The sequence below is a fragment of the Rhineura floridana genome, chromosome 3 (genome assembly GCF_030035675.1).
Source record: "Rhineura floridana isolate rRhiFlo1 chromosome 3, rRhiFlo1.hap2, whole genome shotgun sequence".
In the NCBI taxonomy this organism is placed as follows: domain Eukaryota; kingdom Metazoa; phylum Chordata; class Lepidosauria; order Squamata; family Rhineuridae; genus Rhineura; species Rhineura floridana.
The window spans coordinates 90,116,413-90,141,955 of NC_084482.1; the positions used below are offsets into that span (position 1 = coordinate 90,116,413).

A 25,543-nucleotide genomic window follows, 5' to 3' on the forward strand; every position below is an offset into this window, starting at 1 on the left:
TAGGAAGTTGTGTGGCCCTCACCACCTTTAAGCTGAGACCTACATCTTTTATTTTTTGCAGACTGACCAGATTCTTTCCCTAGTTGGATTTTGCTGATAGGCAAGACTTTAAAAAATCAGACTAATTCTTAATGCTGTGTTCTGCAGCAAGGAATGTATAGAACATCCTGTTCAGGCTAGAAGGCAAACTTTGCCATTAGAACTGTTAGAACTTCATACATCTGGAGCTGTTAGAGCTTGAACAGCAGCTTAAATTGGATTTTTGTGCTGTAGGGAGACTGTGTACATCCTAGTAGCAGCTTAAAACCAACAGTCCCCACCCTTATTTATTCCCCGACATTTCTGGTCTTAATAGCAAATGCATCAGTTTTTCAGTCTCCCAAGTTCTCTGGCTTTCTCCCTGCATCATGTGTACACTGGTTTCTCTAACCTCTCTGTCTTATTTCATTGTACTACATTTACTGGCATTCTTCTCTCTCTCCATCCCTTCCTAAGCCCAAATAAGGCTATGTAAATATTTTAATATGGATAATATTGGGCCAAGCTAAGCTGGGGTTAGTCCTCTCCATTCCTAAACAAAATGCTGTCAAACTCTCTCCAGGACAGATTCCTATCTTTACTCAATATGGAGGGAGGGCAACTGAAATTAAATGTGCAGAGAAATTGCACTGAATTCACAAACTACAACAAAAAAAGTAACAAAGGTTGTGCCTTGCCCACCCTAAATCCGGTTAGCAAGATTCAGAGCTATTTGAGTTGACTCATTCCAAACCAGTGTGTCGGTCCTGAATCTTTTATATATATAAATTGTGAAACTTGTGTAAAATATGTATGATTGGACAGTTCATTTATGTCATTATTAAGCAATGGAAGGAGCTGGGGATGTGAAGGCAGGTGGAGTTGTAATGGTACAGGACCGATGAACAGGAATTGGTCACTGAAGCCTTACCTAATTACGGACAGTTCTGCCTAGGCCCCATTTAATCAGACACTTTTTTCATTTGTTCATATTGTTCACAGTCACAAGGACTAGACCTTTGTCATCAGGACACTGATTTGGTCACCAGATACTGCATCCTATACTTGTATCAACATGCAGGATTACAGCATAATCTTATGTGCACTTACTGATGACATTGGGAATGACTTTTGGTTAAATGTGCATAGGATTGTGCTGTAATTATCCTTAGAATGGAATTGAAGTGTCAAAAGTACTGGCGTGTGACCTTCCTGTGCCCAAAATACCCCAAGTACAGATATAACCTTGGGTACTTCCAGGCAAGACTTTCCACTCATGGTAGTAGCTTCATGTATTCATGAAGGGCTGTATCTCGATGTTAGGGCACTTGCTTTCCATGCAGAAGGTCCTAGCTTCCGATGGGGTTAGGAATGTTCCCTGCCTGAAACTCTGGAGAGCTGCTGTCAGCATCAGCAGTACTAGGCTAGGTGGCCAGTGGTCTGATGCAGTGTAAGGCAGCTTCCTATGATCACATGACCTGCTAGCACAGTACAGGTACCACACAGTTAAATCAGTAATAGTTTGTAAAATAAGTCTGAGCGCAAAGGTCTCTTCCGAAGCCGAACCTGAAGCTCCTGAGCCTGAAGCAGAATCTGCGCCTATGAACAAGCCTTAGCTGTGCCTCTTGGTAGGCTTCCTGGCTTTCCCTTCCTTCTAGAAAGAATGTTGGAATGTGTGCTATGCCGTTGTTAAAGGCACAGGGATGTCTGTCACCAAAGGAAGTGGCACACCTAGTTGGCAAACATTTGACTTACCTTAAATATCTATTAATATGAGCAGTGTGAGACAAAGAGCAGGCTTTGGGGACAGATGTAGTGGATTACATTCAAGAAGTTTTGAAATCTAGGAGAGCAGTTACTGATCAGATTGTGCTATGGGCAATTTTTTTTTGAGGGTGAAGACTACATTGAAGGTAGAGTGGGGGGAGATGAGGTGGCCAGAGAACAGGCAAGTAGTAACATTGCTTGCTTTTCAAACAAGCAAACAGATGCAAGGAATGTGTTGTTGGCATTACTTTTTTCCCTTTGTCTCAATAGCCAGAGGCGCTGTATTCTGTGTGCTCCTGTTGAAGTCACATTCTCTACTCTTAGGTGCTCATTAGTCCCTTGTTCTGAGCAAATGGTTGCACCCCATAAACCCCAAAATGGTCCTGGATTTCTGCATCTGATGAAGCGGCCTATGATCCATGAAAGCTAATGCAATAATAAATCTGTTAGTCTTTAAGGTGCCACAAGAGGAGTCAGTGGCTACTTCACAATTTTCTGTGTACTTTGGTTTCAAAAGCATTCCTTTTATTTATTTTTACAGGTGTAAACTTTGTGAAATGTGTGAATTAAGGACCCATTGTTAGAAATGAAATGAAATAATACTAGCAGCACTTTTTGTGGTTTTAAGTTTCCAGTGAATGGGCAGCAGTTCACTGATAGTGGTAACCTTGGTGATGTACAGTTGGCCTTCCAAAGTGGTATCTTGATGATGAACCTACTTCTAGCCACAATCTAGCTTGTTCCAGAACATGCTATATAGGTAGATGAACAGCAATGAGCAATGCATGGGAAATTTGTTTGTGTATGAATCAGGAACTGCTTGCCACAATAGAAACATTTACCCCAGCAAAGCAAACCTTTGTGGCACATGACAGTGAATGAAGGTCACACACCAGTGAGTTTCAGTTATTGCAGAAAAATTAGCTGTGCCTAAGTGGTAATAGAATCAGCCTTTTAAGGTTGTGGTTGCTCACTGTAAATGTGTTTGTGTTTCTATGAGTGCTTCTAAAAGTCTACATAGAGTGTGTGCATTTCTAATTCCACAGTAGCAGAAACTGGTGGGAACATACAAATCTTCCAATCTGGTAAATATTCATCTGATGGATAAGGAATGACACTAGAGTTATTTCCCTCATACTGGCTGTGTATATGTATGTGTTTCTGTGTGTGTATATGGATTTTTTTAATTTTAGTCTATTTGTATCTTGCCTTTTTCTCCAACTCAAGGCAATATGCATGGGGTCCCGAGGTGGTCTCCCATCGTGGCACTGACTAAACCAAGATCTGCTTAGCTTTAGCAAGGTCAACATCAATATTGTAGATGCGATTTTAAAAAAAAATCCATTAACGAAAATAGCAGCAGAAATCAGTACATAAAAAACTGATCTGCAACAATAGCAAATAAACAAATTAATGGAAAATTTGGTGGCGAATCAGAATTTGGCAGAATTCTAGCTCATCCCTATTTAGGATTATACAAATGTCAGAGTAGCAGGATCAGCTGCAAACCAGAAAGTACCTTGTTCAAATCTCATGTCTGCCATGAACCTTGCTAGGTAGCCTTAGGCAAATTGTCTGCTCTCTGCCTCCACCTTGTATATCTGCAGTTTGGAAATAATAATACTGATCTACCCTACAGGATTGTTGCAACTACTATTTGAGATCTTAAAGCCCTTTAAATAAAGAGCCTTATGAATGTGAAGCAGTAACAATATTTCTGTTGGGAAGGGCTGTAAGTTGCACAGTCTTGTTTTTGTGTGAGATCTCTTGTATTGCTATATATTCTTTACAGCAAGCACCTGAGGTCTACTTGAACACCTTGCAATAGCATTTCAGTTGACATCCAATCCCCCCCCTCAAAAAAAAAAAAAACACTGGTTGGGAGTGCAACTTCATTTTGGGAACTGGTTTGGTCCAAGAGGGCAGCTTGTTTTTGTTGCTCCCCTGATAGCAAATGAGCAGTATTAATTCCATCTGCCCATTTAAAACTTTCTCTTTTTGGCAGATCATGATCGAGTTTTGCCCTGGTGGAGCAGTGGATGCTATTATGCTAGGTAAGTGACATGAAGCTTCTTAACAATGAAATCCCTTTTGAGGGTTGCTGGCACATAAATCTGCTTTCTTTTAGGCTGTATCTGCATCCCCCCACCTGGTCCCTGCAGGAAGTTGGAGTGTAGGTTTCTGCCAGAAACATGCATATTAACAGCGTGAAAGGTAATCATATGTACACATGAAGGGTTAAGTAGAGGGAAGACCTGCCTTAGGGTGGGTATTATTTTCCACAGCTTAAACACAACGTAGATGGCAAGCATGTGGATACTGTGCTTTAATCTCCCAGACTTATTGGGGATGATTGCTCCATGGTGTAGTGTTCGGGTTGAGAAGAAGAGGTTACAGCAGCCAGGGCTGGCCTTAGACATACTGGGGCCCTTGGGCACAAGCCTGCACCAGGCCCAGCGCTCCCCTTCCTTGATTCGTGGCAGGATCGCTGCAGTGGATTGCATGCCCCACCATTCCCTTGCTTAACCTACCTTTCTCAGCTGTTCTGCTGTTGCACACATAGCACTGCCCTTAATAAAGATGGCAGCCGAGGTTTCCCTAAGGGGCTGAAGTCTCTGCTGCCATCTTGGCTCATGGCAGGGGTGCACGCACGCAGCACGCATGTGTGCCATCAGTCAAGATGGCGGCAGAGGCTTCAGCCCCTTAGGGAAACCTCAGCCGCCATCTTTGTTAAGGGCAGTGCTGCATGATTAACCGCAGAACAAGGTAGGTTAGGCAAGGGAATGGCGGAGCCCCAGAGCTCTCGCCATGCAATCAGCAGCAGCAATCCTGCTGCGAATTGCAGAAGGGGAGAAGAGGGACCCCTGCAGCCCCAGGAGCCGTTGGCCAGTGCCCCACCTGGCTGCCTTTTGGAACCGGCCCTGACAGCAGCCCCTGCTTTTGAAGATCAAGCCCATACAAAGGCTGACTTGTAGCAATGGAATGTACCTCATATTTGCTCTCACTGAGGTTTTGAGGTGAACAGTGGCAATGGCAGGGGTTGCATGGCTTTGCCAGTCTTCCTGGAAGGAAAGAAAGAGAGCTTTCAGTTTCTCAGGATCTGAGTCTCCTGTTTGATCAGACAAAGCATCTCTAATTTCACAGGTACCCTCCAGGCTTGAGAATTTGCTTTTAGAAGGGGGGGGGAGAACTGAGCAATATTTCAAAAGCCTAGATGTCTGGCAAAAGCCTAGATGATCTGTGCTCAAGGCAGCAGATAGTGAAGCTATGCACTGTTACAGGAGGCAATGCACAGAAGCCATGGGTTTATACTGTCAGCCTGTGGCTTTCAGGAAAGAGAAAGAGACATTAAGTATGTGATCAGTCATTGGAAAAATGTTGATTCTCATTGTGGTGAGTGAATTCCAACTATGCACTTGGTATGAATATCCCTCAGTCAGTGCTAGCCATGCAGACGGCTGGGATTCAGTGGGATTAAGATCCTGAAAATTATTTTAGCCAGAGTTTGTTAAGCTTTAGGAAACATTTTTGAAGAAGTAAATAGAGGGAATGGCAGCCTTATTTTCTTTTTGCCTCAGGGTTCTGGGATGGGGAACCTGTGGTCTTCCAGATGTTGTTGGGCTTGAGCTTCCAATAGTCCCAGACAGCTTGGCTAATGGCCAGGGACTATGGGAGTTATAGTCCAATGACATTTGGAGGGCCACAGTTTCTTCAACTGTGGCCTAAAATCACAATTTTCCTAATGGAAGTATGTGAAAAAGAAACTAGCCACTAAAGCAAGAGTTTTTCCCTAACTCCTTTGGTTAAGATCTTAGATGAATGACTGCCCCCTTTGGATTTGGCACTTCTTGCTCCCCGTATTAGGTCATGCTAGCTCATGCCAAACTGTATTGCCCATTCTTTCTCTTTTTATGTCTGGAAATGCACATTCTGTATAAGAAAGCTTGAGTAAGGAAGAGGAAGGCCTTAATTCCTTATTTCCTTTAATTAATTAATCACCTTTGACAGCATATATCAAGGCAATGTACAAAACAGAACAAAAACAGCTTAAAAACAATGTAAAATAACAAGGAAAATAACAGATAAAAATAATACGAAGTAGACACACATGGCAGGGGCCTATTCACCCAGCTAAGAAAGTTTGTCTGAACAAAGATGTCTTCCATTGTTTCTGCAAAGTGCTGAGAGTGTGCTGTATCTCAGCAAGAATGCTGTTTCACACAACAGGGGCAGCCACACTGGAAGCCCTGCTCTGAGTTTCTGCTTCTGATATCTTTGGCACTTGAAGGAGAAGATCCTCCACAGAAGTTGTAGTAGTTGTAGTCAAAGGTTTGTAGATACTGTGCCTTGGAAAAATAAATATGGCTTTCCCAATTTCCAAAGCAAACGTTTATTGCTCAGTAAATTTTCCATAATCAGAAATTTCCCAAGATTATCTAAAATGTCTCCTCTAAATTCACTTTTTTCCAGTAAAACAGGGTTAGGTAGAGGTGTGTGCCATTTTACTCTTAGCCTAATGGCTGTGTTAGGATTGTGAGCATTAATGTAAATTAATCAATGAAATGTTTAATTTCAGATGAAACTTTACTATGGCTTCTCCTTTTATTTCATAACCAAAGCTGGCAGATATTTTACATTTCAAGATAATCCACTCTAGTTCGCCCCTTGCAGCTTTTGACAGAAAAAAGTTGCTCACCCTCCTATATACGATTGCCTATTCAAGCTCAGAACAAAGGTAAACCTGTTACATGAAGCTAAATTCAGGAGCCTTTCCAATTGCTTCTACATTATAGAACTGGATCGAGGCTTGACCGAACCCCAGATCCAAGTGATCTGCCGCCAGATGCTAGAAGCCCTTAACTACCTCCACAGCAAGAAGATTATCCATCGGGACCTAAAGGCGGGCAATGTACTGCTGACCCTGGATGGAGACATCAAGCTTGGTGAGGCAAACTACTTTGTTCTTGCATAAGAAATAAAAGATGTGTGTAAAGCTGCTTCTTGTACACAGCAAGGCTGGTGGCTGAAAATAGTGGGTGCAGCCATTTTTTTTCCTTTTAAAAACTGTCAGGGCTGTTCTGTGACCACATGCGAACATTATGCTTGCTTGGCTGCTATAGAATCCTCATTTGCTAGACTTCCCTCCATCCTTTTCCTCTGAGCAGCTTGGAGCCACATTGTGCTCTTGCAACATCCCTGCAGGGTCAGTTGAGCTGAGAGAGAGGAACCTACTGAAAGCTATCCAGCACGTTTTGTGGCCAAGAAGGAATTTGAACCTGCCCTCAAGAGGATATTAAACAGTACATATTTACTCTGGAGTAAATCCCACTGTGTTCAGTGAGGCTTGCTTCCAGGTAACTGTACATAGGATTACAGCATTAGTGTGTTTTTGTGTTAATCAGACATGACAAAACGCTGAAACAATGTTGATTGGAAATGTGGGACCTGCAACAAAATTTTACAGCATAGAGTGCAGTTGGGCTGACCATGTCATCTTTCAGTATACTTGAAAAGCCATTCCATTCCTTCCCCCCCCGCCCCCAAATAGTCAACCAACCAGCTTTCTGTGTCTATGCTTATTCTTTTTGGGGGCGTCCCCGTAGAGGGTTTTTTTCTTGAATTTTTATGTAGTTCTGCAAACCTTGGGTGTTCCAGAAATGTGTTTACAAGCTAAAATCCATCAGGGTCAATGTCAGCTAAATCTGTGAGGGGAAGGGTGCTGCGTTTTGCTCAGTTGAATTAGGACATGTTTACTCTTCACCTAGAACTGGTAGGGTTCTAGAAGCTGCTCTTTGGGATTGGTTACTTTGTGCAGAACGGATTTTTACAACCTTCCTTTATAAACTGGATTGTGCTGATTAACTCTGGAGGTGGACGTAAATCCCCTGTATTCAGAGTAAGTTTCATATAGGCAGGAAGAGGGATATCTAAAAGGGGTTATGAAGAAATAAAAGGTATTGGGAAGAGCTCCAAAAAGACCTCTCCAAACTGAGTGAATGGGCAGTAAAATGGCAAATGCAATTCATTGTAGGCAAATGTAAAGTGATGTGTGTTGGGACAAAAAATGTTAAGTTTCACTTATATAATCATGGGGTCTGAAGTGGTGACTGACTAGAAACAAAGAATATGTTCTCCCTCTGTGTGCCACCTATGAAAAAGGCAAATTCCATGCTAGGGATCATTAGGAAAAGAAATGAAAATAAAACTGCTGCTATCATAAAGCCGTTATAAAAATCTATGGTGCGACGGCATTTGGAACACTGTGTACAGTTCTGGTCGCCTCCCCTTATAGAAGATACTGTAGAATTTGAAAAGGTTCAGAAAAGGGGAACCAATGATCAAGGGGATGGAGCAACTCCCCTATGAGGAAAGGTTGCCGGATTTGGGGCTTTTTAGGTTAGAGAAAAGCAGAGTACAAGGCGACATGATAGAAGTGAATAAATTTCTGCATGGCATGGAAAAAGTGGTCTTATAACATTAGAACTTGTAAACGTCCAGTGAAGCTGAACGTTGGAAGATTCAGGACATACAAAAGACAGTACTTCACACAGTGCATAGTTAAACTATGGGATTTGCTCCCACAGTGAGCTGTGATGGTCACCAACTTGGATGGCGTTAAAAGAGGATTAGACAAATTCATGGAAGATAAAACTGTCAGTGGCTACTAGCCGCGATGGATATGCTGTTCTTCCATGGTTGAAAGCAGTATGCTTATGAATACCAGTTGCTGGAAAATGCAGGAGGGGAGAGTGTTCTTGCACTCAGGTCCTGCTTGTGGGCTTCCCATAGGCATCTGGTTGGCCACTGTGAGAGCAGGATGATGGACTAGACTTGTCATTGGCCTGATCCAGAAAGCATATTCTTGTGCTAATGTGCTGTAAGAAACCTGAAGCGACCTTTCTGACATGGAAGGGAAGTTCAGATTCTGTATCATAAATGGCCTCTTAATTCTAGTTCTGTAGTTCCCTTTCTAAGGATTTTTTCATTGTTAGCATAGTTTAAACTTTGGCCTTCCCTCTTGCTCTGGTTCACAATGGCTGAATTATGTCAGTTCCACATCTTCAGATGATAGCTCCCATGAGAATGAACATTCTTCAGGATGGGAATAGGTTGTATTGTGCCCAGAAAGGCACCATTTTTGGAAGACATTGCCCCATCATTTACATATAATAATGAAAGTAGCATCCATAAATGATATTGACAGAAGCACAGATGGTAGGCATAGGAAAGAAAAGGGAGAGACTGATAAATTCATTTTTATTGTTGAGCTACATGGGATTGTGTATAAACTGATGCATGCTATTCTTTTGGAACCCTCATAGCAACTGACATATTCAAACAGAAGTTGGAGAAAGTGTAGTTTATTAGTGGGAAAAGACTGACATTTCCTGTATTACATCACCTTTTCAGAGGAAATTTTTGGAAAGAGTAGGAATAACCCTTACACATAATGTAACTGCAAACAACAGCAGGAAGCAGAGTTTAAAAAATAAATAAAACAGTTGATGGTATGCTAGGATTTTGCTGAGGTTTATGCGTTGCAACAGTTTAACTGTAATAATAAAGCAAAGTGCAACCTTAACCTGATGGGAAATGGAAGGGCTTCTCTATGTCCCCTGTTATTGTGGCAGGATGAAAAAAATAGTTACCTTGGTTTGATAGGGCACAGTCAAGCAGAAATCTAGTATTTAAGTTCTGACTCTGAATGGTCAGAATGGTCATACTATTTAAAATTTATGATGGATTTTGCTTCAAATAATTATGTATGGGTTGTGGTAGTTTAGAGCTTCCAACTGTCAAAATCATCTTCCAATTTGCATTTACTGACGGAAAATGTGTCTATTTGCAAGTACTCTTATGGTAAGTCCGAATCTGAAGAGTGGTCTGGGCACAGTATTGGTCCCTTGGCTTGTTTTGATTGTTTTGAGGGACAGAAGGTAACCGTTTTCTTGTACTCTGTAAGGCACGAGCACCTTTCATCTTTTGATAAGAGGATTTAACATGCTCAAACTCTTTTCAGCGGACTTTGGCGTATCTGCCAAAAACATGAAGACTCTGCAAAGACGGGATTCCTTTATTGGCACACCATACTGGTGAGTGAATGAATTCAAAATTGCAAGATGCTTGAAGTCATCACCATATAGATAGATACAGTCTAGATCAGCAGTGAAGACCTGCCACGTGGCTGAGTTTTAAACTATCCATATTAATGGATGTGTGTGTGGGCATGTTCATGTGCCATGTGCTTGATGTTTTACTCCTGGGGGCCTAAACATAACACCTGTGGGCACCATGCCCCCCTCAGACATTCCTTGTGGCACTGCTGAGGTTCCCAACCCCTCCTACCCATTTTTAATTGAGGGGTTTTGGGGCTTTTTTTGTACAGTCATCTGGTTTGCAGAGCGCATCGGCTGCTTCTTTTGCCTGTATTTCAGTTTTTTTGGGGGGGGGGAGGATTTAGGTATTCTGCCTGTTTTCAAGGGGATGTGTCTGTTACACTTTTTTCTTCTGCAAAATGGATATTTTGTAGTTTCTTCAACTGCTTCTTATACTTCCAAATGTGCCCCCAGGCCCCAAAAGGTTAAGGATCTCTGTTTTACTCTTGGTGCTGTGAAATTAACTCTGTGCCTGTATTTTAATAAATTTAAATCATGAAAGAATATGAGAAGGGTTACAAACCTAGAAGACAGTGTGGCTTTTAACTATTGTTAAATTAAGTTTAACCGTTATTTTATTAAGTGATTTAGTGAAATATTTAGAGTCTTGGGGACTTTATCCTTGTGGGGAGAATTATTGGTCTCTCTGCCACATTCAACTGCCACTTCTTTTACATCGTGAAAAGCTGCAAGTCTCAATGCTGGAATGAGATGTTGATGAATCTGGGCCATTCTCTCTCTTCCACCCCCTACCATTTGGTGGAATGTCCTTTTGAAACAGTTCCAAGCATATGAAAGCAACAATTCACTGCAGGAATTTAATCTCTTAATCAGCTGTGTTGCTAAGGGGATGCAATCAGTGAGCATTAACTTGCTGTCCCAAGCACCATCCAAGCCAGATGTCATTGGCCTGCTGGTTTTCTGTTGCTGTAGCCAATTGAGAATGGAGAAATGAATCGTTGTGGTTGTTGGGGGGGGATGGGTACTCTCTTCAGCCAAAAGATTTAACTATTTTCACCTCTCATTAATTGCAGTGGGGGAATTATGCGTATGCTCATCTTCCAGTAAAAATCAGTGGGACCTAAAAGTGTTTAACTCTAGGCAGAGCTTGGAAAATTTACTTTTTTTGAACTACAACTCCCATCAGCCCAATCCAGTGGCCATGCTGGCTGGGGCTGATGGGAGTTGTAGTTCAAAAAAAGTAACTTTTCCAAGCTCTGACTAGGTAGATCATGCCAATGGCAGCAGAAGAAGCTTCTACCCAATTTATTCAAAAACTAGCTGCAAAACCTTATTTCCAAGGCTTACAATTAACTCTAGGCTAATGATCAATTGAATATATAGATTATTTGGGAGAAGGCGAGGCTGCTTTTCAAAACCACCCTCCAGTGTTCGTATGTTTGTAGTTTTTTGTTTTCTTTTTAGGATGGCTCCTGAAGTGGTGATGTGCGAGACCATGAAAGACACCCCCTACGATTACAAGGCTGACATCTGGTCCTTGGGCATAACTCTGATAGAAATGGCCCAGATAGAGCCTCCTCATCATGAACTCAATCCCATGAGGGTCCTGCTGAAAATAGCCAAATCTGATCCTCCCACTCTTAACTATCCCTCAAAGTGGTGAGAAGATGTGATTTTGTGTGTCTGTGTGCATTTGCCCTTGTGGGTATGTGAGAGTGCAGGAACTGTGTGGGTCTCTTTCTCTCTTTTTGACTACCCAGATAGGGCAGTGGCAAATGGGCACCTTCCATAATTGTCAAAAGAGATCTGAAATGAAGTGGAATAAAAATCATAGAGAAGACAACGAGAGGCTGTAAAATGTTGACACTGTGGAGTTTAGACCCACCGTGGGGGGGGGGGAATCTGCCAACGGGCTTGGAGGAAGGGGCCAATATCTCACCTGTTCTAAGTATTTGTACTGTAAAACACTCTGTGGGTCACCTTGGTTTAGGTCAAGATTATAACAATGAACTACTATTACTAAACTCTTGTTGCTTATACACAAATCCCCACTTGTCCATGAAGCTCACTGGTTACTTTCTCGGCTCACTTTCTCAGCCTGGCCTATCTCAACAAGATTTTGAGAGATAACCCAAGTTATGCCACTCTGGACTCTTTAGAAGAAGGGTGGGATATAAAGTTAACCTATAATAGCACCAGGCTTCCCTAACCTTGTGCCCTCCAGATGTTTTGGATTACAACTGGAGAGTCACCACCAGCCAGACTAGACCAGGGTTGGGGAACGGGATCTAGATGGTGATCAGATTGTTTCCTTTTCCACCCCCACACCCAACGGGCCAGCTTTGACAGGTGATCCATTTTCCTTTGCCCACACAGATTGAAATCAGGAGCCTGCAAACCCTGCTTTTAACAGGGAGTCTTTCTCTGCCTCGCACTTCTGTCGTATATGACATCAGGATTAGGGCAGGTGGGTGTGGCTTGGCTGAAACTGCCTCACTGGCCAAATGGGGAGGGTTGGTAGGCCTATTTAGGCATGTGAGCAGTAGGCGGACAATACTAAGTTAGATGCACAAATAGTCTGACCTGGTCTAAGGCAGATTCCTACAACAGACTGCTGAAATGTGTTAATTCGTGATTTTGTTAATGATGGGCAGTGCGCACCTCCAGCCTATACATGTTTATCTTTTCATTTTTAACAGTATTTTCTCTGCATTCTCTGAGTGTGTGAATGTTGCATTCACATGTGCAGCCAGCCTTCTCATTAAAGAGAGGGGTTGAACAACAATGACACTTTTCCTCTTATTTTCCCCTCCCCATCATCTGTTGCATGCAAACAGGATAGTGTTTGTCACTTAAAAATCTCTGGGTAGTAGCACCCACAGGCAAATGTGCTTGTGACACATTTTCTGCAATTGTGTGTAGAAACTGCCAGTAAGTTCTTTGGTCTGCCCTTGCATGGAATCCAGCACTAGAGGAAAGGGGGGGGGGATGAAGTTATAATCCCTTGCCTGACAGAAGCTCAATCTTATATTTGTCCTCATGTGAACTTGCTAACTTTTGGGCTTTTGAGCATGAAGTGGGAAACTGAGTGACAGCATGTTACTTGCTTCTGAACAGCTGTTGCTCCTGTGCTTAAAAGGACATACTAAATCTGTAACTAACCAGATAATATTTCTGTGTATTCAGAATTTTTATTGTTTTTATTGTGTTTGTGCTGCTTTGTCTCAATAGCACTTCCTTTCCACCTGTTGGGACTGACCTGACCATAATTTGTGGTGATAATATTGGGAATATAATTGGTGTGGGCAATGGGGTGGATGGAACAGTTTCCTCTCTTCTGAAGTTCTTGCCAATGACTCTGTAATGGGGGGATGTTGTTGTTGTTTTGATTTATAAAGGTCCCCAGAATTCAAAGACTTCCTGAAGACTGCACTTGATAAGAACCCCGAGACACGTCCAAGTGCAGCACAGCTGCTGGAGGTAAGTGTGGGATCCGCAATTAATAAATGCATAAAGGAGACACACACACAGGTGCAACTGCTTGTAGGATTGTAGCCACATAGGGCAACTTTGCTTTTGGTTTGTTGATGTACAGAAAAGTTGGGGCTCTCTCTACTGTAGTTGTAGTTCTTAACTGGACATGAGCTCCACCTCCATTAGAAGATATAAGCATGCTAATTTGACTACCATTGCCAACTGCCCTGCTTCTCTTTACTTTTACTGGATCTCCCAGTTGCTTCCACTTAGCCACCTGTCTCCCCTTACTTTGACTAAAGCATAAAAAGGTAGCTGTAATTTTCTAGCAACACCCATGGAGCAACCACTCTTCCTAGGTACTTCCCTATTTTGGAACATCCTTTTGGACTCCTTTTAAAAATGCATAGCATTCTTGTGTATTTTTTCGTTGTTGCCCAAATGGTTGTGATTTTTTAAAAAATGAAAGAAAGGTGATCTAATCCATGGAGGGGGGGAGACAGGGCCTCTCTCTCTAATGTGGCTTGGTGGAAGAGTTCCGAGAGTGTGTTGACACTATGAACAAAGAGGAAATAAGCAGAATAGTCAACCATGGGAACACTCTGATTCCTTAATGAAATTTAGGACCAGTTGAAGTTCTCATGCTTACTTGATTATTTATTGAGTTAGTTAGTTAGTTAGTTAGTTAGTTAGTTAATTAATATCCCACCCTTACTCCCAGAAGGAGCTCAGATGGTTAGATAATGCTTTTCTTGTAGTGCTAAAGTGGGTGTGCACACACCTCTGCACCATGCATGTAATGTTATAGGTGACTTACCCACTGCACATGGATACCTAATTTGCACAACTATTCCCCTCCAGAAGGAGGAGGAAAAAGTATACATGGAAATAGGAATGAATCAGAATCAGAATGTTTATCGCGGTCAAGAGACCCATACAGAAAATATAAAATACAAGAATAAAATGGTATACAGTGATAAAAATGTTAAAAGACACCAAATAAAATATGAAAAAACAAAATAGAATCTGTAGTAAGACTTTCAGAACAGAGATTTGGATCGCTTGGATTGGGCTGCATGAACAAATTTAGCTACTGAGATCGTAAGGGATCTGTCTGAGCCAGCCAAGAGAGAAAGTAACAGACACTCGGGAGATTTGTTAGAGAACTTTTTAGTGATTGGAAGTATATATTGATAACGTTCTGATGAATACAATGGGCAGACGAAGAGAACATGTAGAAGGGTTTCTATACTACCCGCCTCTCAGGGACAAATACGTTGGTCATAGGCTATTCCCTGGTATCTCCCTTCCAACAGTGCTGAGGTTAGGCAGTTGAATCTGGCCTTGGCAAATGCTTGCCGATATTTAGGAACCGTTAGAAAATCTAAGTATAGGGCGTGATTCAATGGGTCAAAGCTCAATTTATGGTGCAGGGGTGAGCAGACTTTAGATGCTGCATAGATGGAGCTTTGGAGATCTATATCCCTAAGTCGGGTTCGTATAGTGTATTTGGCCATTTCAGTATCTTGAGTAGATAAATATTCTAAAGAGAGGCCTAACCTGGGAAGTTTAACATGAAAGGATTTCATCCATGTGGAAAAGTAGGAATCATTCCAGAGGAGTGCTAAATACCCAGGTGGACAGTCATAGGATAGTTTAAGCCAGTAGTTGAAGGCAATAGACCAAGCTTGCCATTCTATCGAGGTTAGACCAGCTTCTAACCTAAGGGTGGCATTCGGGACACAACTAGGGACACCAAAAATTTGTCGTAAAAAAATTGAAAGTACAGATTCTACTGTAGTATTATAAGCGCAAATTCAAAGAGGAGCACCATATAATAGTTGAGGGATGATCTTGGATCTAAAAACTTGTAGAGCTGCAGGAATAAATTGTCCCCCTTTAGTGTGAAAATAGCGTAATAGACTCTTCGCTGTAGACCGGGCTGTCAGAACAGCCGCACTGATATGAGGCACCCAAGAGAGAGAGGAATGAAACATAATGCCAAGATATTTATAGCACGTAACTTGAGCAATTTGATGGCCATTGATTGTCCAGTCAGAGACTGTGGATCGCTTTGCAAAGGCTAAAATTTTGGTTTTGGAAAAATTTATGGTTAGGTGATTATCGGTGCAATATGACATAAAAACTCGGAGTAGGCGTTTGAGACCAACTTTGGAATATGATAACAGGGCCGCATCATCTGCGTATAGCAGAATAGGGCATCTATGATCACTTACTTTGGGAGAATGGAAGTTTGGGGAGTGGCACCTTGTTCCCAGGTCGTTCAAGAAGAGATTGAAAAGTAGGGGAGCCAAAACATAGCCCTGCCTAACTCCTTTTGTTGTGGGGATCGAATTGGTCAAGCCCCCATCACGTCCACATCAGACACGCAAAGAGGTATTCAGGTGCAGATTATGAATAAGGAACAACAATCTTTTATTGATTGTTGTATTTACCAGTTTGGCCCATAATTTGTCCCTTGGAATAGAATCGAAGGCGGACTTTAGATCAACGAATGCGACATATAGGCCACTCCCTATTTGATTCCTATATTTTTCTGCCAGGTGATATAGAAGTAGGCAGTGGTCCAGTACAGATCTGCCCCTCCTAAATCCTGCCTGTTCCCATCCCAGGATGTTATCCTCCTCTATCCAAGTTGTCAGTTTCCTCTTCAGATAGCTGGCATAGAGTTTCCCTATTACCGAGAGGAGGCTAATTGGCCCATAGCTAGCGGGATCATCTTTTGGGCCTTTCTTATAAATGGGAATAACTATAGCCTCCTGCCAAGTCTCAGGGAGATGTCCAGTGTTGTTTATCAGAGTAAATAAATTAGCCAACATGGGAGCCCACCAATCTTGGTGAGACTTCAGAAGCTCCTGAGGTAGATTATCACTACCCGGGGCTTTGGCAGATTTTAAGCCACCAATCAGGTCTATTATTTCGTTCTGAGAAACAGGTGGCCAAGCTGGAAGAGTTTCAGGATCAAAGGTGAGGAGGGACTTTGAGGAGATGTAGTGGGTACCTTCATTGGAATCACTAAAGTATTGTTCCCATATATGGGAAGGAATATTACATGACGCATGATTGGTGGACCTCATAGTTCCATTGACAAGGGACCAGAATCTTTTGGAATTTTTGGTCTTGGCTGCATGAATTAGGGACTTCCAACCCTCATACTGTGCTTGCCTCTTTTTGGTAGCTATTAGGGACTTATATTTCTTTTTGGTATTATAGTACTCATGTGGCAGGGTATTGGCGTTGTGCTGTCGATATTCTAAATATATCTGTCTTAGATGCCTCTTGACAGACAAACACTCTGCATCAAACCATCTCGGTAGACCTGCTCCTAAGTTTATTCTGGGGGCGGAAGAATTGGGAGTTAGAAAGGAATTTAAAGCCGCAGTCAGAGAATGGTAAACATTTAGGGCCGTTTGAAGATTAGAGGTATTCCCTAGCTGATCCTGAATATCCAAGGCGGAGGAAGAGGAAATGAAAGTTACTATCTTAGAAGCTACTTGGGGGGAACAGATAGATCTCCTATGTATGAAGTACATTGTGTTGGCTACCGGATTGTACTCCACATCTAATTGGCTCTTCTCTTTTAGTTGAAGTAAGAGTGATAGGGGAAGATGGTCACTGTCTAGTCTCGTACCTACAGTGAAGTTAACAATTGAGTTCAATAGCTGGTGGGAAGTTATCGTGTAGTCGATTACACTACTTCGTCTGCTAGAGATGTAAGTATATTCAGCACATATATCCAGAGGATTTAGGCCATTAAGGATAGTAAGATTGTGTCTTCCAACTAAACGGGTTAGGCAAATTCCAGGGTGATTAACCCTGGAGTCCTTTGAGACCCTATCAAAAGTAGGGAGATAGTGTTGATTATCCTCACCCTCCCACAGTTTAGATGCAAGGAGACTATCATTGTTGGGACCAATCCTGGCGTTAAAATCTCCCATAATAATTAGTAGGGCTTTGGGAAAGCTGGACTCCAGCTCTGTAATATAATTATCTAGGTTGTCCCATAATTTATCAGTGTGTGCCCTTGCCACAGCAGGAGGCATATAAACATTAATTAGGAGAAGGGATAAAGTATGGAACATCAGCAAAACAGCCATAGCAAGATAGTTACATGGATGTATATTCCTAAAGTGAACAGTCAGTGTAGTGGAAATTAATATTGCCATGCCTCCTTTAGCTCTACCTGGGCATTTAGCCAGAGAGGGAGCTGCTGGTAGTTCGATAGAGACAAAACCATCCAAGAGTAGATTGTGAGTAGACCAAGTCTCCTGGAGGAGAACTGTGTCATGTTGGTTCAGATAATTGGTTAATTCTGAATTGTTTTGCTTGGCATTCCATCCTGCTATGTTCCATGATAGAAGATATAAAGGGGGGTTTGAGAGCGATGCTGTTCGACTTCCGGGAAGGGCGACTTCGCTTGTGCCTGCTTTTGAGACGGGCTCCCGCCTCAGAAGAAGCTTTTTCAGATATAGATCAGTCAGAACATTTTTTTTTTTGACTGATGAAATTTCTCCCGGGCAGGGAGAAACGTAGAGATCAACCTCAAAAGCCTGTTTTTGTTGGGAGGACTGGATTTCATTAATTTATGAGAAAAGGTCCAGCCAACAATGCCGGACGGACTTCCGAACAAGCTCTATCTGATTAATGCGACACGTTTATCTTTTCTTCAAAGAGAAAACGGACTAACAGGCAAGCACCCTTCTTTCTATCTTTTTTTTTACTTGGTTTAAATTGTTGCAGCAAAAAGAGATTTGTCAAATGAATCAGCTTTAAAGAACTTCTGGGTGAGCTATAACTCTTTTCTGTTATTCACGAAATTAACAGCTTATCTCTGCTTCTATTGCAAAAAGCTGTCCTGGAAGTGCATTCTAAAGATATAAACAGAAGAGGGATTTCTATTCCGAGGAGAAAAAAATAAAAAATATGAACTTTGGAATATTATATTGTCTGGGACTATTCTCTTTTTGGTCTATTTTATTTTGACGAATCTGCTTCTTCACGACGCCACTAACTGTTTTGATGCTGGGAACTAAATTTGTTTTGTATTCTTGAACATAGAGAGATAAGGCAGGCTGCTCTGTTTATACTGTGATGTCATCAAGCCTGGAATATTAACCCAATTGTTGCTGAAATAAGAAGTGGTTCTTCTTTATTTTTGTTTTGTTTTGTTTTCGTGGTTTTAAAAATGGCAATCAAGAAAGTGGCTGAGAATCTGGAAGTAACTATGTTTCAGAAAATAATGGATGAGATTGAGATAACGAAACAAACCCTGCGACAGGGCAGTAAGGAGCTGAGAATTGAACTGAGCAAAATGACGCAGGAGCTTAAAGAAATAGGGGATCCTGTGAGAGAGGAGAATGAGATCAGAGATGAGAAAAGAAAAAATAAAGGGAAGATACAAGCCCTGGAGATTGGAACAAATGTGGAATTGGAAAAAGATCTGGAGTTTATGGATATTAGAAATAAAATCTACTGTTTGGAATTTAACGTTATCTCTGAAGAAATTAATGAAGATATTAGAGATAAAGTTATCAATGGCTTGGATAATTTTCTGGACTGGAATGACGTGATGGAGCTTGATATAGAGAAAATCTATGGAATTAACTGCAGCCATGTGACAATGGAAAAACTCTCAAGAGATGAGCCAGTGCATTTTGTAAAAAAGAAGAACAGAGATATGACTTTACAACAATACTTCAGCAACTTATTCAGAATCGATGGCAAGAAAATATTTGGGATAGAGGAAATTCCCATCAGACTCTTATTATATGACTGTGGCTATGACAGCAAGATTATTATGGAATACTGATAATGGAAGATTGGACACTGAAATTACTGAACAACAGGACTATTGAAGATGGAAGATGGAATTAATATGGATAATGGAATAATGGCTATTGAAATTATTGGACCTAACAGATTTTGATGAGATGGATTAATCGATATGTTTATTTGGACTATGGTTATGACAATAAGATTATTATTATTATTAACGAGATGGGTTAATCGACATGTTTATTTGGAGAAAAATTGATAGATATATTTCTTAAAGAATTGAAACCTCTCTTTGACTTTTTGTGGAAAGAATAAAGTAATGTTTATGAGATTTGATGATTAATTAAGATAACTACTGGAGGAAAGTGATTTTATAATATAATTTAAGAGACAGGATTGTTATATATTGTAGACCTATAACTGATCTGCGACAAATGGGAAGTCAACATTTTATTTTTTTGTTTAATCATTTTTGTTTTGTTTTGTTTTTTGTCTTTGAATATTTTATGATTTTGTTTTGTTTGTTTTATGAAAATTTGAATAAAAATTATTGTAAAAAAAAAAAGAGAGCGATGCTGTTCGATTATTAGAAAATAATGTTAGTGATCCATAAAGAGGTGTTATTGTAGAAAAAGAGTGTCAATGTAATTCCTTAATTCGATTTAAAGAACCTGTATCGTCCACAAAAATTGGACCAGATGACTTATATGAGGCTACCTTCTTAGTTGCAGTTTGTGCTGACTTGGATAGGGGTAATTCTGGAACAAATAGGGATGAAGAGGAGTTTTTTTCGGAGGAACTCATGTCCGGATTTATGTCCACGAGACGCTGAATTAAGTGGCGTAATTTGTTGATGATCGCTCGCTCAGTATCCGGTAATTGAGAATATAACACCGAATAGGAATGGATGTAGCTCAGTGGTAGAGCATCTGCCTTGCATGAAGAAGGTCCCAGGTTCAATCTTCAACATCTTCTGGTAGGGCTAGGAGAAACTCCCTGCCTGACACCTTGTAGAGCTGCTGCGTCAGTATAAACAGTACTGAGCTAGATGGGCCAGTAGGTCTGACTTGGTATAAGGCAGCTTCCTGTGTTCTTAAATTGGGCCTGCACACAAAGTGCCTGTGTTGCACATTAAGTGTGCAATCTTATGAATGTCTCCTCTGAAATAAGCCTCATGAAGTTGAATGGGGCTTCCTCCCAGGCCTCAGTTATGTGTCTGATGTAGGTCTACCATGTACCTGTTCCTCTGTGACGGGAAAATGATATTTGAACCAAGGTAAATGTGCCAACATGACTTGAGGTACTACACTGCTTAGTTGGTATATAAGATTGTTAGTGTCGTCAGTTAACGTTTGTACCTACAAAAGCGTCCTTGGTACAGAACAGGTGGGGCTCCTGAGAACCAGATCATGTTACTTTCAGTGGCTTGTGTTGCTCATGGGAACATTTTTCTTGTGCAAGCAATGTAATGGTCTCTGGGGGCTTATGACTTTTTTATTATAGTGACTCCCATGCTCAAGAGCAGTGATATCTAACTTTTGCCCATGGATTGGGTATGATCCATGACGGTGCATTTTGGCTTGCCTCACAGCAATCCCACCCAATTTTAATTAAGGTGTTTTAAAACTCCTGCCCAGAGTTTCACTTGTGTAAGAGAGATAATGGTTCCCAAAGTTGTGAGAGACAGATATGCCACATCTTTCCATTTTTTTTTCTTTTTGGGTTTTGCAGGCAGTTCTCCAACTATGTCCAAGCACAGCTGTGTTACAAACCAAACTGAGCATCATAAAACATGCAGGGGTCAGGTTTTCCTTCTGGCCCTTGTATTGCTTTCTGGAGAATATTTTTCTCCCAAGAATACAGACATTTACTATCTCTGATCTAGAATGCACATGTCAGAGCTACACAGACTGCAGACTCCATAGTTCTCAGCTGATAGATTGCATTGCTCGTGAGTCTACTTTGATAGATAAATTTGGGGATAGGAGCAAGCAGCTGCAAGTGGGTTCTGAAATATCCTGAAGTCCACTATGATCATGATGTTGGCTGCAGGAGTACTTATTCAAATATGGCAATGTGTTCTTGGTTTGTAGCATCCCTTTGTCTGCAAGGTCACTACTAACAGAGCCCTACGTGAGCTTGTGGCAGAAGCAAAAGCTGAAGTGATGGAGGAAATTGAAGACAATAGAGAGGAAGGAGAAGATGATGACTCATCAGAATGTGCATCTGTAAGTTTCATTCTTTCTATCTGGTTGCATTAAGGAAAAATTCTTTAAAGAAATAAGGCAAGCCTGCACACATGTGGGTACACACAAATTCCAGGAATGCCTTATAAAAAGTCTTTCACAGTTAAAGCAAGCTAGATTTCTAAAAGTAAACTGATGAGCAGCTTTGACTCCTGCATCCCCTGAGGCTGGTGTGTGTGTGTTGCAGGGAAGGCAGGGGAAGAGCTACTTTGTTGTTTTTCATGCAGGTGGACAGGAAAATGACTCCTTGAGTGGGGAGGGATCGCTCCTAACACAGCAGCCAAAAGCCCTGGAAACAATGTGATGGGCAGAAAGCCAACCACCTTTGCTTTCCCCTTGCAAGATCGTCTTCTAAGTAAATGCTAAATGTGGCTGTTAGCATACAGCACTCTCTGTATGGCCAAAACGACCCTAGGGGAAGGCTTTATCTGCTGTCTCCTTTGCCATGAGGAAAGTATCCTCGGAGCCATTGGGGACTAAAAGGATGAACAGCTTGCTGGATCCTGCTGGCTGGTGTCAGGCTTGGCTTGCACAGATAGGAAGTGTTAGAAAAAACTTTATTTGATAGAAAAATATATATATTCATGGAAGCCATTCAGAATCAACAGGAGGCAAGATTGAATCTGTTGTTGATAGCCGTTGTCAGAATTCTAATCTAATCTGTTCTGACCAGGGCAAGGGATGTGCCCACGGTGGGGGGGGGGGAGGGGAGAGAAGGGGAGAGCTCTCTGCATGTTCCCTACCCTTCATGGAATCCAGTTTCTGTATAGAAAATAATGAAACCATGTGGACTACTTCAGGCACCAGGCAGTTCCCTGGAGTCTAACAAGCCAGACCTTGGAGGCTTTTGCGTACTTCCTTTGATTGTCCAGAACTTGGATGAAAAAATAGACAAAATTTCAAGGGGGTAGTTGAAATCACACAAAGAGGAGGTTTTTCAACAATAATGGGAAAAACTAAAAAAGGCCTTGTTTTTGGCTCAGCTTTGTTACTGAAGCTGTAGCTGTAGGGACAGAACCTCTCCTCTGTGTTCCACACCTGTAACCGGCCCCACTGTTTCCCTGAACCCAAACACACACATGCCCCGATAATGGGAAGGAGGCAAAGAATGCTTCCTTTCTCACTAAAGCTGCATTTAGTAAATGCCAATCCAATTCTTTGGGGAAAGCGGGTGTTCAGGAAGAGTGGCTGTATCCCCTTTCCCGTACACTCGCTTACCTGGAAAGTAATCCTCTTTGAAATAGTATTGATGTTTTTATATTGCTGTACAGCACCTTGATATTTAATGAGAGGGCAGTATGTAAATACTTTTATAAATAAATAAACTCGATTGGGCTTACTTTTAAATTAGATGTGTGTAGGATTTTACTGCAAGAAGCTTAAATCCAGGAGTGGCAGAGGCTTTATGGTATGGCAAAGAGCGAGCCGGTGGCAAACGTGGCAGAGGCTGTGGGAGCTGCCTGAAGTGACAGAGCTCTTTAAAAACAAGCCAGAGCGTAGCCTTGCCAGGGAACTGTCAGGACTTGCTTGACCTAAAACAGGACTTGTGACTCCTGTCATAAAGTTTTGTTCAACCTTTAGAAAGGGTCAGCTGTAACCAGATAGCTGTTTCTAGCTGTTCGCAAAAAGAACATTTTATTGACCAGCCATCTTACATCTCATGAGGTGATCAGATACAAAAATGAAAAGCACCGGGGCATGTACCAGGCTAGAATTTTGTTTTTTCTAAAATGTTAGTTGTCTTAATACTTTTACAGCAACCCTCTGCTCCTCATCCCATCCACCCACACCCAAAATATAAAGGGTGGGAGTCTTCATTCTGTGCTTAAAAAGCTCCCAGAGAATCCAGTACAGAAGAGTCTCTTCAGAGAACAATACTCCAATTACAAATTTTTAAATCTTGTTGAAGGTTCTGTTTCATCTGACAGTTTTATTTACGTGTTTTAACATTGCGACTTTTTAATTAGTAAACTGCTCTGGAATCAATTCAGCTGTGATGAAGGGCAGTATAGAATATTTTAAATAAATGAATATTTTAAAACTAAACAAAAAATAAATGATCTGATAGTCCTAAATTTCAATGGTCTCCTTGCAGTACAAATATTCATATGTGGAGGAGAATCTGTTAAAAATTTTAAGTAGATTGCTTATTTTATTTATTTATTATTTATTTGTTTCATTTATAGACCGCCCATAGCGAGTGGCTCTCTGGGCGGTGTACAAAAAAGTTAAAATACAAAATGTCAACAATAAAATCAGACAACAAACAATAAACACAGGCAGCAACAAAAGAAAAAAAATAAAAATATAAAATTATAACATAAACGCTGAAAATGCCTGGGAGCATAGCCAGGTCTTAACCTGGCGCCGAAAAGATAGAAGCATAGGCGCCAGGCATACTTCTTCGGGGAGGCTGTTCCACAGTTCGGGGGCCACTACAGAAAAGGCCCTAGATCGAGTAACTGTCCTCCGGGCTTCTCGATGGGTTGGTACCCGGAGGAGGGCCTTAGATGCTGAGCGAAGTGACCGGGTAGGTTCATAGCGGGAGAGGCGTTCCACAAGATATTGCGGTCCCACGCCGTGTAAGGCTTTATAGGTCAAAACCAGCACCTTGAATCTGGCTCGGAAACAAATAGGTAGCCAGTGCAAACGGGCCAGAACAGGTGTTATATGTGCTGACTGGCTGGTCCTCGTCAGCAGTCTGGCTGCTGCGCTTAGTGTATGTGCTCAGTGTTCCACTTCTCAGGTTTTTTCCCTGTCAAAAGAATTCCAATTTCATGAGATTCTTCTCTTCTCTCCCCCCAACTTCTCTTTACTCAGACCCACAATGTTCACAAGAGGGATTCCTCTGGTGCAAGCCAACTAAGTTTGGAAGGAGAGAAGTTGCCAGAAAACCGCTTGTCACTTCTGGCTAATGGACCCAAGTTGCCTTTGGAGCAGGTCAAAGAAGCCATAAATGGGCAAGGCAACCAGCTTTTGGGTGAAAGAGCTGATGACAAAACACCAGCAAAAACTACAGGTAATTCAAACTTGTCAGGGATTGAGGATTATACAGATGTGTCCAACGTGAAAGGCAAGCCAGATACCAGCCCCCACTTGCTGCGACTCAACAAAAACATTAAACCAGCCGAGAACAAGGACATTAGCCACCAAAATAAAGACACTGAAGCAGCAAGCAAAGATGATTCAAATGTAGGAATCCAGCCAGAAAGCAGACTCCTTGAAACACCAACCGAAGAAAAACTCCCCAATGGGAGTTTGAATTCTTCCTCTCAGTTTGAGAATGGCAGCTCAAAGCAGGACTCTGATTCTGGTAGCACCTCTGCTTCAGAAAGCATGGACCTCAGCGTCTCCTTGTCTGCTGACCTGTCCCTGAACAGAGACAGTGGATCTCTTTCTCTGAAGGTAAGAATTTGGAGTCAACAACAAACCAGGCTTTGTTTAGCCACCATCATATAAGGTGGCTCTTTAACTCACACTCTGACAAACTTCCTCCCTAGTCTTTGCAGAACTTAAAGGGAGAGCATTAGTGAAGGTCGTTCCTTGATCCATCAGAAGGGAACAAATTTATCTTTGGCTGATGGGTGAAACAGCCAATGACTGCTTTTTCTGATTTATTCCTCCCATATTCCAGTGTTCAGCAATAGGTTATCCCAGCAGAGGGTGTGGATATGTTTTAGCACTGGGGGTCAGTAAAGGGGTTGTGGCTGTATTTCCTAGAATGGTGACTGCATATTGAGATACCAAGGGCTGTCAAATATTGTCAAATATGAAAAATGCAGGTGTTGTAGAATTGGATGTATGTCTTTTTAAATATGTGAAACCCTCTGAATGGTTTCTGTGTGGTGTTCTTTGTGGCAAGAGGTCATGGTAACTTTTTCAAATGATGAACATATTTGGGCATCCTCCCATTTCCACTCAATTCATATACTCCTTTCAGATTTCAGCATTCTTTTTTGTATTAGTAGGAGAATCATTGTTGAGAACCATTGTGTAGCACTCAGATATGTGCATTACCCTTTTTAGAAGCTGATAAAAACAAATTTATAGAAATACCTTGAAGCATATCTGCATATCCAGTGATCAGGTTTATCAGGTGGTATCTGAAGTGGGGATCATTTTTAG

At 41.6% G+C, this 25,543-nt stretch overlaps 1 protein-coding gene across 3 annotated transcripts in view; it reads left to right on the forward strand.

Moving 5' to 3' along the window:
* STK10 (serine/threonine kinase 10) overlaps positions 1–25,543 on the forward strand; it is a 113,480-nt gene that overhangs the window by 64,096 nt on the left and 23,841 nt on the right. For all 3 annotated transcript variants that reach the window (XM_061616885.1, XM_061616884.1, XM_061616883.1), the window contains exons 3-9: positions 3,791–3,839; positions 6,579–6,728; positions 9,806–9,878; positions 11,367–11,561; positions 13,301–13,382; positions 21,266–21,400; positions 24,239–24,823. In XM_061616885.1, coding sequence (XP_061472869.1) covers positions 3,791–3,839; positions 6,579–6,728; positions 9,806–9,878; positions 11,367–11,561; positions 13,301–13,382; positions 21,266–21,400; positions 24,239–24,823 — 1,269 coding nt within the window. The remainder of the gene's footprint in view (positions 1–3,790; positions 3,840–6,578; positions 6,729–9,805; positions 9,879–11,366; positions 11,562–13,300; positions 13,383–21,265; positions 21,401–24,238; positions 24,824–25,543) is intronic.